The following is a 14,963-nucleotide window of genomic DNA, read 5'->3' on the forward strand; positions in this document are numbered from 1 at the left end:
GGCCTTTAATCCCAGCACTTGGGAGGCAGAGGCAGGTGGATCTGTGAGTTCAAGGCTAGCCTGGTCTACAAAGCGATTGCCAGGACTGTTACACAAGGAAACCCTGTCTCAAAAAAATCAAAAGGGGGGGGGGTATACAGAGTAGGGATAAGAAGTGGAGATCAATGGTCCATGCAGAGAGTGAGATTCAGTCTTCAGCACTCCAGACAGACTAAATAAAAAAGATATTGGCAGAGAAAATAAAGTGTTTGCCACACCGCATGAAGGCCAAAGTTCATTCCCCAGAACCCATGTCTACAACTGAATCCAGCTGTGCTGGCTCTTGTGTGTCATTCCAGTTTCTCCCAGAAAGGTAAAGGTTACCTGGGAGTCCATGGCCAGACTAGCGAGAGAACTTGCTTGTTTCTAAAAATATAAGATGGATAACAACTAGGGAGGAACAGTCCCAAGGTCTGGCCTCTGACCTCTACACACATGCACATAGACAACATGATAACATTCATTTCAGTATAGCACCGATGGGCCCCATAGTGAATCTCTTCTCCCTCTGGGTTTACTAATTTACTAAGTGTGTTAATATTATGGACTTCTTCAGAAGTTACCTGTAAGGCAAGTGGTGGTGGTACATCCCTTTAGTCAAAGGCAGAGGCAGCCAAATCTCTGAGTTCAAGGCTAGCATGGTCTACAGAGCTAGTTCCAAGACAACCAGGACTACACAGAGAAACCCTGTCTCAGAAAAAAGAAAAAGAAGTTGCTTTTTGGTGGTGGTGGTGGTGGTTTTTTGTGACAGGGTTTCTCTGTGTAACAGCCCTGGCATCACTATTGCTGTAATGGACATCATGACCCAAAGCAACTTGGGGAAGAAAGAGTTTATTTCACTCACAGTTCTGTATAACAGTTCATCATTAAAATCGGTGAGGGCAAGAACTGAAGCAGGGTAGGAACTGGAGGCAGGAGCTGATGCAGAGGCATAGATGGGTGCTGCTTACTGGCTTGCTCCCCATGCTTTGCTCAGCCTGGCCTTTTTTTTTTTTTTTTTTTTTTTTTTTTTTGGTTTTCTGAGACAGGGTTTCCCTATAGCTTTGGAGCCTGTCCTGGAACTCACTCTGTAGACCAGGCTGGTCTCAAACTCACCTCTGCCTCCCCAGTGCTGGGATTAAAGGTGTGCATTCCCCCCCCTCCCCTCCCTCAGCCTGCCTTCTTGTAGAGCCCAGGACCACTAGCCCAGGGATGGTACCACATTATGAATCACATCCTTCACAGACATGGTCACAGGCCAGTCTGATCTGGGCAAATCCTTAATTGATACTTCTTCAGATGACTCTAGATTGCATCAGATGGACAGCGAAGGTTAACTAGGACACTGTGTTTAAGGGTGGACAGAGGAGAGTCTGAAGCTGAAGGTCATTCTTGGCTGTACAGACCAGCCTGCGCTACACTAAGATTGTCTCTAAAATAAAACAAAATAAGGGGCTGGAGAGATGGCTCAATGGTTAAGAGCACTTCCAGAAATCATAAATTTGATTCCCAGTACCCTCAAGGAATCACAACTATCTGTAATTCTAGTCCCCAGGGATCCAGTGACACCTTCTGGGCAGCAGGCATATCCATGGTACACAGACATAAATGTAGACTTTAAAACACTTATCTACATAATTTAAAAATAAATAAAGCAAAAATGTAAAATAGGTTTAGTGAGATGGCTCAGTGTATATAATCCCTAACAGCCTAATGCAATCCCAATATCTACTCGTTAGAGTGAGGCAACCAACTCCCAGACTTGTCATGTGACTTGCACATGCCCATGGTAGCGTGTGTGTTGAGTATGCACATGTGTGTGTCCCACATACAGTAAAATAAATGCCCAGTGTCTAGACCTAAACATATTCGGTATGATCTTTCCTGCTCCTTTTCAAGGTTGAAGTTCCATAAACAAGATTTTCAGTCAGGCACCAGTGGCTCAGCAGGTAGTGGGAGGCAGAGGTAGTTGGATCTCTGAGTTCAAGGACAGCCTGGTCTACAAAGTGAATTCTAGGTCAGCCAGGGCTACATAGAGAAACCCTGTCTTGGGGGTCAGGAGGATTCTGTTTTTCCAAGTACCTCTTCTCACATACGTATTTGCTTTCTTTCCTTCCCTCCTGAGGCAACACAGGTCAAAACAACATGTGAGAAATCTCAGGCCCGGGAATGTAGCTCAGTGCTTGCCTACCACATGAGACGACTCTCACACAAGCCCAGTATCAGGCTGATTGCTTGCCTTTCTTGGCTGTGACTGTCTGGCCCTCACTCACCTGTGTGACACCTACAACCAGGACTGTAAGAACTTGGGCCATCTTTGAACTGTTCTAGATTAGAGCTAACCGGCTCCCCTTTAGAGCCCAGTCCCTCCTGCACACTGGCTTTAGAGATGTTAGGACTGTAATCTGGGTACGTACTTTGGTTAGGGCGTGAGTTACCCCCACCTCTCCCGCAGCCATTCATTTAGAGAAAGTGCATGGGCTACTTCTACAGGAAGCTGATTGCATCCGTGTTTACTCCTTACCCAGTAGGTTCCTCCTCTATGAGGATAACTACTAATTTGTTGTCCAAAGCTCGCTTCAAATAGTGGAGAGAAGGACACCAATAATTTTCTGTTTTTCTTCTTCCCAGTTTCCTAAACATACAGCTGCATTAACTAATTTGAACTTTTGCATACCCGGTGAAAGACTATGTTGGTTGCACGTGATGATTGTTGGTGTCCATGAGAAGACACGATGGAATCAGCAGGAGCGTTTTTATTATACCACATGCGTGTGGGATCACACAGACCTGTAGAAAAGGGCGATGACCTTGAGAGGGACCTGTAAGCTCCTTTTAAGCTCAGCTGCAGGAATTTTAAGAGCAGTGTGACCATTCTATTTAGGATTGGCTTGCTTAGGTAGCAATTATATTAGTACATTGCTAATTGGTAGGGCTAGCAGGGGTGGGCTAAGGCTATAGCTTTTCCATTGTTAGGCAAATCTGGACAAGTCCTTATTTGATTATCACCTGTGGTGGGGGTTGGGAGATGGCCCAGATCTGGTGTGTGCAGGCACTGAGGCCTGGCTAAGTTATTAGGGGCCTGGCCCTCTCAATTACTTCCTTGCGTGTCATTCTTGTTAAAATAGAGAAGCAAAGCTCAGCTTTAATCTTTAGGTGTAACTCTGTAGCCCAGGCTAGACTTAGATTGTTGATGCTCCAGTTTCAGCCATTTAGCTAAGTGCTGAGATTATAGGCATGTATCCCCATACCCAATGACCAGAGTTTCTGTGTTTCTGTCAATTCAGATGTATTTTTGGTTGAGCTTTTAATTTTTTTTTTGTTAGCTTGTGAGAGTGTGCATGCATGTGCTGCATATAGAGGTCAGAGGACAATTTATAAGAATCTGTCCTCTCCTTTCCACCTTGTGGATGGGGTTAGAACCATTTACCTGCACACTCTTGCAGGCAATCTTTGTTTGTGGGGATGGGCCTGGGCCTGGCAGGGTTTGTTTTGTTCTATTCTCGTAGAGAATTGAGTGTTCTACCACTGGGCTGATCCCCAACCCTAGATGTTGAAAGGATTGACCTCATGACTCTTGCTGAGCATAAACTTTTGATAAGCATTATCTCCTTCCCAGATCGCAGCCAAAGCCTGTTACAACCCTGGAGGCTCCACACATCTCCTGACTGTCTAGTTTTATCTCTTCTTTTTGTTTGGGTGTTTAATTGGTTTTTCTTTTTCTTTCTTTCTTTTGTTTGTTTGTTTGTTTTTGTTTTGTTGTTTTTTCAAAACAAAGTTTCTCTGTAGCTTTGGAGCCTGTCCTGGAACTAGCTCTGTAGACCTGGCTGGCCTCAAACTAACAGAATCTGCCTGCCTCTCCCTCCCAAGTGCTGGGATTAAAGGCATGCGCCACCATCACCCAGCTTGATTGGTTTTTCGAGACAGGGTTTAGGTGGGTAGCAGCTCTGGCTGTTTCAGAACTCACTTTGTAGATCAGGCTGGCCTCGAACTCAGAGATCCACCTGCCTCTGCTTCCAAGTGCTGGGATTAAAGGAGTGCGCCACCACCACCTGGCTAGTTTTCTCTTTTCTTTGGGGCCTATCTGAATTTCCATCCTAGAAATCCTTTCCTATCTTCAGCTTAGCTCAGTCTCAAGTGAAATTATGACTTATAGATTCTACCTTGTACGGCTAGGGCTTCAGAGGAAGATCCTGTCTTAGAAAGAAAACTCAGGCTGGCTTTGTAGTCAATCTTATAATTCCAGCAGTCAGGACACACAAACAAGAAGATCAGAAGCACATAGTTACAGGTCAGCCCGGGTGACACTGAACCCTGTCTGAAAAGAAATATGATAAGAATAATAGATCTTTTAAAAAATATGTACTCCTCATGAATTTTCTTCCTTCATGAGATCATGCTAATCTTCCCTGTTTTGTTCCAATTTTAGTATTTGTGCTATCAAAGTGAGTGCAAAATAATAAATCTTTTAAAATTTATATTTTAGGAAATTTTAAGCAGCTTAGACCTCATATTCTCAAGAAAAGATTGTTTTCCTGTTTGAAATTAGAGGACTTCTTTTCTACTTGATAACTAAAATAGAATCTTTATTATATGTGAGTTTTTCTTGTCTTGGGTAGGCTGCACCTTAAGTGGCCAAGAGGTAAGATTCACTGTCCACTATGAGCATGGGTTCACCATCTCCAGAGACAATGGCGGCTCCAGCAGCATATTGTACCGCTATCCTTTTGAAAGGCTGAAGATGTCTGCTGATGATGGTATCAGAAATCTCTATCTGGATTTTGGTGGTCCTGAGGGAGAACTGGTAAGAATGTTTCTGTAAACCATGAACATGCCTATTGGGTGGCACCCTGAATGACATGAACCTTCTGCACTAGTCATTTCTGTCTTTCACATTGCTTCTGGTTTGCTTGCTTGCTTGTTTACTTTCCTTTATGTTGCTGAATATTGAATGGAAGGCCACTGCATGCCGAGCGGTCCTTTACCACTGAGCTATATCCCCAGCCTTCTCACTGTTTCTTATCTCCTGTGGCCTAACATTTGACATTCCATTACTGCTAAGACATTGTTCATTGATTTTCAGGATGGCACTGGGATTGTCTTGGTTTTATTTTTTATTTATTTCTATTTGTTGGTTTTCAAGACAGGGTTTCTCTGTGTAGCCCTCTGACTGTCCTGTAACTTGCTCTGTAGATCAGTCTGGCCTCGAAGGCAGGACTGGGCTTTTGTTGTTTCATTTCTTCACATTAGGGAGTGATTCTGTTTTTCTAAAGTTTCGTCTGAGAAGTGGAGAAAAAGTAATGTGTTTGTTCTACATGTTTGAAGACCTGAGTTCAATCCCCTTTTTAAAAAAAATCTACAAGCTGGGCGGTGGTGGCGCACACCTTTAATCCCAGCACTCGGGAGGCAGAGGCAGGCAGATTTCTGTGAGTTCGAGGCCAGCCTGGTCTACAAGAGCTAGTTCCAGGACAAGCACCAAAAACTACAGAGAAACCCTGTCTCGAAAAAAATCCAAAAAAAAAAAAATCTACATTAAAGAAGCTAGGTATGTAGCACACTTGTAATTCCAGCATTGGGGAGGCAAAGATGGATAGATCCCTGGGCCTTGTTGGCCATGCAGCCTAGCTTAAGTGGCAAGTTCCAGGCCAATGAGAAACCCTCTCTCAAAAAAGGGTGTGGAAAGAGCCATAGAGATGGCTCAGCAAGTAAAGATAATTGCCACCAAACCTCATGACCTATGATGGGTCCCAGGATCCACATGGTAGCACAAGAGAAGCAACTTCCATAAGCTGTCTTCCATGTACCGTCACCCGTATGCTCACTGTACACAACTCAAGTTGTATACACACAATAAAGAAACGTGACTTAGGCATTGAAATGCAGCTCACTTAATAGAGTGCTTGCCTAGCATGCACAAAGCTCTGTTTGATCCCTTGCACCACATAAATCTGGGCATGGTGTTGCGTCCCTATAATCTCAGAACCTTGAAAATACAGGCAGGCAGATCAGAAATTCAGGGTTATCCATACCTATGCAATAAATTTGAGGCTTACCTGAGCTTCAAGAGACTGCATTAAAAAACAAAACAAACATGGAGTCAGCTGGGTGGTGCATACCTTTAATCCCAGCACTCAGGAGGCAGAGGCAAGTGGATCTTGGTGAGCTCAAAGCCAGTCTGATCTACAGAGAGAGTTTCCAGCCCGGGATGTACAAAGAAACCCTGTCTCAAAAAAAAGTGGAACACCATATCTAAATTTGTTTCGCGCCTTTGTTTATTAAAGTGTGTGTCCTTTCTCCACAGACCATGGACCTGCATTCTTGTCCAAAGCCGATTGTGTTTGTGTTGCACACCTTCTTATCCGCCAAAGTCACTCGAATGGGACTGCTTGTATGAGCAGCACAAGAGTCAAGAAAGGGCTTCGACTGTCACAAGAAGTATTTCCACCTCAAAAAAAAATAAAAATCAAAAGAAAGCAACAACAAAGAAGCACAAAAAGAAGCCCTGCTCTCCTCCATCACAGTGCCTTCCCACGAACCTCAGCTCACTGCTGAAACCACAGGGTTAAAGAAGGGCCGACCTTTCCCACGCAGCCTTGGTCAGGAGTTCTAGAACTGTAATAAGCTCCAAATTGAAGCTGTTGATTTTTCGACTCATATTGTGATCGCTAAGTAATTGTGTTTATTTCTCCTGTTAGGAAGGCTGGCTCTTTGCTTATAAACAGTCAGAGAAGTTCTCCTTTTCTTCCTGCAGGGTTTGTGTGGGGCTTAGCCCTGAGCTCTTGTTAGGATAACTGTGGCTCCCCAGATGCTAGTGTCCAGCAGCCCATCATCCCTCTGGCATCCCACACAAGTCGATTGCACACAGCATTCCTGTCTTTACCTGTAATTCCCCAATGGTTCTTCCATCCACCTGGCTCTCACTGACCTCACCCTGCCCCACACAGCAGCTCTGCCACTCATGAGTGCTACCTTTGCGTTCACTCCCCTTTTTGGTGGTTGGCCAAGTTGAAAATCTAGTTGGAAACCGCTTCTCTGAAAAAGAAGTTTACTTCCTTAGTTTTTATTGTGTTTATATTTGGTAGGAGCCTGGGGACGGTCTAAAGTTTATTTTGCAAAAAAGATTCTTATTCTAAGCTAAGCCATTTCTTATTGCTTACCAAATGTGCCTTTGGTTAGGATCTGTGGAGCTTTCCTTGTGACTGCTGGCTGACTGGATCTCACTGCCACTCTAGGAAGACCATCTAGCTTTGAGGAGTCATCCCTTAGGTCGCTTCCTTAGTGGCATCTTTCGGTGGTGACTTTGTGGATCGTTAGCTTTGCAGCACAGATGCCATGTCAAGTGGCACTGTGGGGCCAGGAAAGATCCTGGCACTGGACTTGTGTGGTCCCAAAGTAGTAAGGACAAGTCACCTCCAGCTCTTCCCCACCCACCCTGATTGGTTGGAGTGATGAGACACGCAGAGGCAGCCACCTGCTTTGGTTCAGCTCAGTGTCATCAGGACTCAGCCTCAGGGTGCTTTCTGATGTGGCCTGGATAAACCATATCCAGCTTATTTTTCCTGACTTGGAAGAAAATAGATGTGTGTAGAAACATTTCAGATAGTCTCGCTACATAAAATGCCCAGGTTAGCACAATCCCTAAATCAGAACAAAAAGAAATATTGACTTAGAGTTTTCTGTGTTCTCTGAAAAAATGTCTAGAAATAACTCTAATTTTCTAGATTTCTTTGGAGTGTGCTACACAGGCATGTAATGCTTCAGATGGCGTAGGGGAGAAAAGGAAAGAAAACACAACTGTTCAAGCAGAGCCTGAGGTGTGAAGTTTGGGTGCCTTGACTGACAAGTGGTCTAGAGGAAAGGACAGATACCCAAGTAGAGGAGGTGCCCACTGTCCTCCGCCTTCTCGGCGACAGGCCTCCTCCTGCTCTCTGCAGTCAGACAGATGGTGCACAAAGGCTGAGGGGAATGCCCCCCCCCCCAGCTTCAGACAGGTATTGGCGCACCAAAAATGAATGTTGGGATCCACTTTAAACTAGAAACTAAGATCTAAAGGACATCTTTCTAGAACTTTTTATATTTTAAGTAGTTGTAATCCTGAGATTGGATCCATCCATGATACATCTTCTACTCAAAAAAAGAAAGAAAAAACCGTATTTCAAAGGTCCAGCCGAGTTCAGAAAGCAGAACTACAACAGATAACCTCAGGCAGAGGCTCAGATGCTTTTGTTATTAGCAGTTACCAACTGCACCCGCTTCAGTGGTAGAGTTGAAGTCTTCCGTATTGGTGGGAAAGGCTAAGCCACCAAGAAGACTGATGGGAGCTTCTGCCACCCTGTCCCTTAGAAGAGCAGTGAGTGGTGTGGTGACTGGGCAGGTACGGTGAGCATCTGCCTGTCTGAGACTGCAGCCCATGGAGTTAACTCTACATTCAGTCCTGGTAGAAAATGAAGGCTTATGGGTGATTTTGTGTCAATTAACAGCCCGGAGAACCAGGGCTCTACCCTCTTGGTTCAGAAGCTGTTGCAGCTCTTCCAGGCATTTGTTCAACTAATTGTGTCACATTTTTCAAACCGCAAGTGAAATGCCTTTTGTGAGTGTTAGACACCTTGATACATACCTGCATTATCAATTTTGTACTCAAATGCCAAAATATAAAATATTTTCAATATTATATGATTATAATAACTAAAAATGGACATCCCTGTTAATTCACCTCTTTTATAGAATCAGCTAAATTGTCTTCTTTCTTTTGACTATTGTTGGGGATGTTGTGGGATCCTGGGTGTCGAGTGGAAAGGAAGCTGCAGGGTGCGCCGTTCAGGTGGACCATTTCCTAGGTATCTTTGCATTCCATACCTGGATTGCTAGCCCTGGGCAGAGAAGTCTCCTCCCCCTCAAGAAAGAGGACTAAAGGAAGCTGATGTTATCTACTAGCCTTGCCCAGAAATTGGTATCAAATATTTTATACAAGAAATGCTCATGTGTGTTTGCTGTACCTATTAGATGATTATAAGTAAAGGCACCAACTTGTAAACAGTTTCAGGTTAAATTCCGGGATATTATGGGCAATCAGAAATGTTACTTTAATTACCATCTGCCTATTTTGAAGCCATGTTTAGCACTTTTCAGACCAGGGTAAGTCTGATCGTGCCTGGTGGGGTTTCTTGTTTTTTTGTTTTTGTCTGAACTCTTAGTTTGTTACTGGAAATTATTTGCCTGGTAGGAGAGATTGAATTATTTATTTTTTTATATGTAGAAAAATCTCTCTAGCCAACAGAAAGCTAACATTGTTTCTGATTTATTTGTTTTACTAACATCCTCCTGAAAGAATAGTAGCAAAGCTTTTGTTCAACTGAATAAATGCACTTAGCTGATAAACCAAAATTTATTCTTTCAAAAGAAGAAATTATTATCACCAAAAAATATTAAACTTAAACTTTGAACATGATTATGCTCCCCCCAAAAAAAGGTTTTACTATGAATGGTTTGGATGAACAAAAATGTGTGGAGAAGATTACTGATTTCTTAAAATTTTGTAAGAAACTCAAAAGTCTTCTTGTTTAATTTAAATTCGTGTGGATTTGTTTTCAAATTCACTGAAGACTCTGCCTGTGTGTTAATGCAAATCACCTTCCAAGCTGCTATGCAAACTTGTATTGAAGCCTCACCTGCTGAGAGGGTTCAGCAGTTTTGAAGTGTTCAGGAAAGAGACTCCAGCACTTTCTCTGTTCTTTTGTATCTTTGTTGGACACTGACCTGGATCATAATTTATTATTCTCACTGGTTCAAGCTTTTGATTGTACATTATATTTAAACTGTCCAAACATTCTGCTTTTATTCCCAAGTAGCTGCCAGCAGCTCTAGGAACCAAGAATGAACTCAGCCCTTAGAAAGCTAGGCTTGGGGCAGTGGTTGTGCACACCTTTAATCCCAGGACTCAGTAGGCAGAGGCAGGCAAATCTCTGTGAGTTTGAGGCCAACCTGGTTTACAGAGTGAGTTCTCAGACAGACAGAGCTACAAAGAGAAGATAAACAAAACAACAACAACAAAAAAGAAATCTGGGCTCATTGGTTAAGAGGGCTTACTACTGACCCATGAGGACTGGAGCTCGGATCCCAGCACCATGTCCAACGACCCAGGAAAGCAAACAAGCTCTTCATGTCTAATGAGGAGTCATGCCAGTCCCTTAGTTCTTAAGAGAACACTGCTCTGGATGTATGTAATATGTAGCGCTACAGTGGGAATCTGAGCACTTGGGAAGCTAAACCAGGTTTGCCAGGCACCAGGGCTCCACAGCAAGACTGTTTCAAAATAATGATAAAATTCTAGTACCTGATAGCTGCAGGCAGAGAATTCAAGATTAGCTGTATAGCCAGTTCAAGGCCAACTGGATTATATATGATACTGTCTGAAAAAAATGAAGTAGATAAATTTGAAACTGCAAGAACTTTAGTTGAATTTTACTTTAGTTGAATTCTACAAAAATCATACTCATTCCTTCAAATGTTTGGGTCAGGCACATGAACCAGGTGGTGTTATGGTCTGCTATGAGCTTAGGAAGCTTTCCGTGCAGTACAGTTGTTTAGTGGCTCTTCCTCTACTGAAGATAAAAGAAACTGTGTTTTCCCTTTGTTCCTTCTCTTTGCCCTTTTAAAAATACTTAATAATCTAGAATGATTTTTAGTTTCTACATAGAATCCTTAAAAGCTGATAGCAGTTACCCTGACGCGTCTTTAAACTCCACTTTTCTCTGTGCTGGAATCTAAACATTCACTAGAGTGCAGTGGTAGAGAGAAGTCACGCTGCATGTCTGGGCTATGTATATTCGAGCCACGTAGTCGTCCCACGCTATAGTGTCGTGAGTAGAAGTTATCCATTCTAGCAATAGACTACCCAAGTAGCTGATCTGAAACCTCTTCTCTCTTTAAAAAATGAAATGGCCTGGAGGTGTAGCTCAGTAGTAGAATGCCTGCCCAGCCTGTGCAAAGCTTTGGGGCCCTCTGGAACACTGCTCAAAACAAAAACCCTATCTGGACAATCAGTAATACAGGTTTATCAAAGGCAAGATTTCAGGCTGGGGTTCAGGGACTAGCCACAGGGGCACATTATTTTCTTGTCTCTTATCCAGCAGTGGCCAAATCAACTAGAAAAAATGGTTGTTATATTAACTCAGAAAAACATGAGTTCTTTTTCTTTGTTACTGCTAGACATTGGCATTGACCCCAGGCAGGGCCTTGGTCATGCTCAGCATGCAGTCAGTACTACCGTGTGATATACTCTTATATTCCCAGCCCCTTTGATTTCAGAATAACAAGTTTTGGTTTTCTTCTTGGTTTGTAGATATACTCTCATATGACCTAGGTCAGCCTCAAATTGCTGGTCCTCCTGCCTCCAACTTAGTGCCAGGAATCACAGCTGTGCACCAGCTTCAAGCTAAACTTGAACATCATTTCTTGCCACCTCTATTTTCCCATCCCACTTTGGATGACTGGATCGAAGCGTTTTCTAAGATTTATTTTTCTTTTATGTATGAGTGTTTGCCTACATGTGAATCATGCACGCCCGGTGGGTACTGAGAACGAAAACCCAGGTCTTCTGCAGGTGCAGCCAGTGCTCTAACCACTGAGCAATTTCCAACCAGTTTGTGGGGTGTAATTCCAGCACTTGGAAGGTGTAAGGCAAGGAAGATCAAAGTCATTCTTAGCTACATAGAGAATTTGAGGCTAACCTGGAATACATGAAACCCAGCTCAACAATTTTGTATATGTGAATTTAATGTAATATCTAAATCTGCCTTTTTGCAAATTATTCTTTGCTGTCAAATATTGGTGTGTGTGTGTGTTGATTGTTTTGTTTGGGTTTTTTTTTTTTTTGTATTTGGTTGGCTGGTTTTTCAAGACAGAGTTCCTTTGTGTAATATCCCTAGTTGTCTTGAGATTTGACCTGTAGACCAGGCTGGCCTCAATTTTGCAGGGATCAGCCTACCTCTGCCTCCCAAGTACTGAGATTAAAGGTGTGCACCACTACACACAGCTGCTTTTTATTATTCTTTTAAATAGGCACCAAAGCTTATTTCTAAACATTGCTGACGTACTCATTTTCATACATACTATGTAAGCATTTTATTTTTTAAGGTTTTTATACACATCATAGCTGGACTGTTTCTCCATTAGTAAGCAACCAAATCGCATTAAAAATTAGCGAGATTCCAGGGCTGGAGAGATGGCTTAGCAGTTAAGAGCACTGGCTGCTCTTCTAGTGGTCCTGAGTTTAATTCCCACAACCCTCTATAACTATAGTCACATGGGATCCAGTGCCCTCTTCTAGTGTGTGGTGTACATGCAGACAACACTCATATACATACAATACAGAAACAAATAAGTCCTAAAAATTAGGAAGATTCCACTTATTCTAGAACACTGGCATTCAGTGGAAAGAGACCTAGAAAAAGTGAGAGAGGTTTGCTGAATTTTCCTCAATGACATTCCCTTTTAATCATCTTGCCTTCTATTAACCTTTCAGGTCAACTTTTCAAACATGTTTAATCCTTCGCAGACAGCAGCTGAGCTCTCTGTGGTGGGGGTGGCATAAGGATGCAGTTACATGGACTTCTTACCCTTGTTTTCAAGTGTATTGGAGTCGTGTGTGAAAATGAGGCCACACCTTCAGTGTCTTGCTCTTTAAACCTGCCCTTTGACAATCAGGTGCTAATGATTGTTTTTATAAAAACCAGCACATAGTATTGCTGCCTGTCAGGACGAGTCCTGCTAGTAGTGGGTATTTGCTCCATCTTGCTGATGGTTTCTGAATTAGTAGGACTGGAAAGAGAAAAGTTCAGGTTTGACAGTCTCCGAGATCCTCACTTATATCCTAGGCACTGGGTTCAGATCTTCAGTACAGGATGCCCGTGTCACGGTTACAGTCTGTTGTTAGTTCAGCTTGAAGATCTCAGTGCCCGAGCAATCACTTTTCTTTTTGGTGCCAGATCTGAAATCTTATGGAGCAGAGCCTGTTTTTTTCTCCTATGCACACTCTGATATTTCCCACTTGTATGTCTTATTTCCCAAGCTGCTCTTTTTTGCTAAGTGTAAAGACTTGAAAGCTAGCTTAGGTAAGGCTGGTGATATAGCTCAGTTGGAAGAAGGCTTGCCTCTCATGCAGGAAGCCCTGGGTTCGATCCCTATGCCATAGAAAACCAGGTGTGGTAGCCACATTTGTGAACCCAGCCCTCGTTTGGAAGGTGGAGGCAGGAAGAAGCTATCCTCAGTCACATAGTGAATATCGAGCCAGCTCGAATTGTGAAACTGTCTCAAAAAAGAATAAATTTCTACCAATTGGTTGTTTGGGGTTTCATTTGTTTTCTCTTTTTAGAATCTTGTATTTAAATAAGACCTCTGTTCAAGTCTTATCTAAAATGTCTCAAGTTTTCTGGCTACCAAATCAAAGACCCGTGACATAAAACAGAGCAGTATGTGTTCTTAATTTTTAAAAAAGCTTTATGTATACTCTTATTAATATAGATGCTTAGACAACACTTCCCTTGGGTTGCACATCAACATTTAGCATTGTATATTACAATGAAAACTTGTAACTTAAGGATATTATATATATAAGTATATATGCCTTTGTAACCTTTATATTGTAAATAAAAAGTTGCTTTTAGACATCGCTTTGTTTTTTAGAATGTGCACATAGTTTCTGACTTACAGCAAAGTTTCAAAAACTCTGAAGGAGGGCTGGAGAGATGGCTCAGAGGTTAAGAGCATTGCCTGCGCGCATTGCCTGCTCTTCCAAAGGTCCTGAGTTCAATTCCCAGCAACCACATGGTGGCTCACAACCATCTGTAATGAGGTCTAGTGCCCTCTTCTGGCCTGCAGGCACACACAGAATATTGTATACATAATAAATAAATTTAAAAAAAAAAAACTCTGAAGGAACAGCTTGGTGGCTGCAACTCCAGCACTCGGGAGCCTGAGGCTTGAGACTGGGAGGCCTGCCTAATGTGTATTTCCAAAGCTTATCTCCCCTCGGCCACCTTTCCACACTTATTCCATTGCCTTTACGTGTCTGTTTCTAGCAGGCATTCTGTTACTCTTGCTCATAAATGCCTGTCATGATGCAGGGCACTTTGGGTGGCCACTGTCTGGCCTTCCTTGCCAGTTATTCAACACGAGATCAAGACCAAAACCTCCAAGCAAATGCAGGTGTTGCCATGCATCCCTGCAGGCCTCCCTTTGCTTCTGGGCCTCATACCCAGGACTGTGTCGATACCTTTGGTTGTCTCTTCAGTCTGGGACATTCTTTAGTCACTCCCTAATCAAATGCCTGAGTTAGTAAACACAGGTGTTTGGACCCATGGGAGGCTCAGCAGGTACCTCCAATCTGATGAGTTGGGTTCCCAACCTGTGCACAGAGGCACACCCCACACATAGAAATGCATTTTACATAAATGTAAAGAAGAATATAATAGGTGCCTTTCACAGCTGTTATCAGATCATTGAAACAACTGTCTCCAAGGAAGATTCCCTAGGGATCTATCTCATGCTGGAAGAAGGACAAGGCTGGCACTAACCAGGGAGAGAGGTCACACAGTTCTGGCAATTGGCCAGTGTTAGCAGTGGTGGGCTGAGCCTCCTGTGGGCCTGGAATACTTAGCTACACATAACTCTGCCCTTTATTTAAACTAAGCCTAATGTCAGTACCCAGGGGGGCATCCACGAGGTGCCTGACACGGGCTCTCTCTAGTGGCATGGGCTTCAAATTAGACCAGACAGTGATTGGCCACTCCCACATGTTCTGTGCCTCCAAGGCCCCAGCACATCTCGCGGGCAGGACAGATTTAGGTCGAAGGTTGTGTGTCTGGGCTGGTGTCCCAGTTCCACCAGTGGAAATTCCCTGGGTACAGAAGATGGCAGTTAGGCTCTGTATCCTCCCTGACGAGGAG

At 43.2% G+C, this 14,963-nt stretch overlaps 1 protein-coding gene and 1 pseudogene across 1 annotated transcript in view; one reads left to right on the forward strand and one right to left on the reverse strand.

The window, feature by feature from the left end:
• Nucleotides 1-13,681, forward strand: part of Sntb2 (syntrophin beta 2) — a 75,838-nt gene extending 62,157 nt beyond the window's left edge. The window contains exons 6-7 of the mRNA XM_041649765.1: nucleotides 4,638-4,822; nucleotides 6,320-13,681. Coding sequence (XP_041505699.1) covers nucleotides 4,638-4,822; nucleotides 6,320-6,412 — 278 coding nt within the window. The 3' untranslated portion in view covers nucleotides 6,413-13,681. The remainder of the gene's footprint in view (nucleotides 1-4,637; nucleotides 4,823-6,319) is intronic.
• Nucleotides 4,372-4,471, reverse strand: LOC121447713 (annotated as a pseudogene).
• Nucleotides 13,682-14,963: the final 1,282 nt, after the last annotated feature.

The sequence above is a fragment of the Microtus oregoni genome, unplaced genomic scaffold, assembly GCF_018167655.1.
Source record: "Microtus oregoni isolate MIOR12 unplaced genomic scaffold, Mior012 000004F_ref0000308, whole genome shotgun sequence".
In the NCBI taxonomy this organism is placed as follows: Eukaryota; Metazoa; Chordata; class Mammalia; order Rodentia; family Cricetidae; genus Microtus; species Microtus oregoni.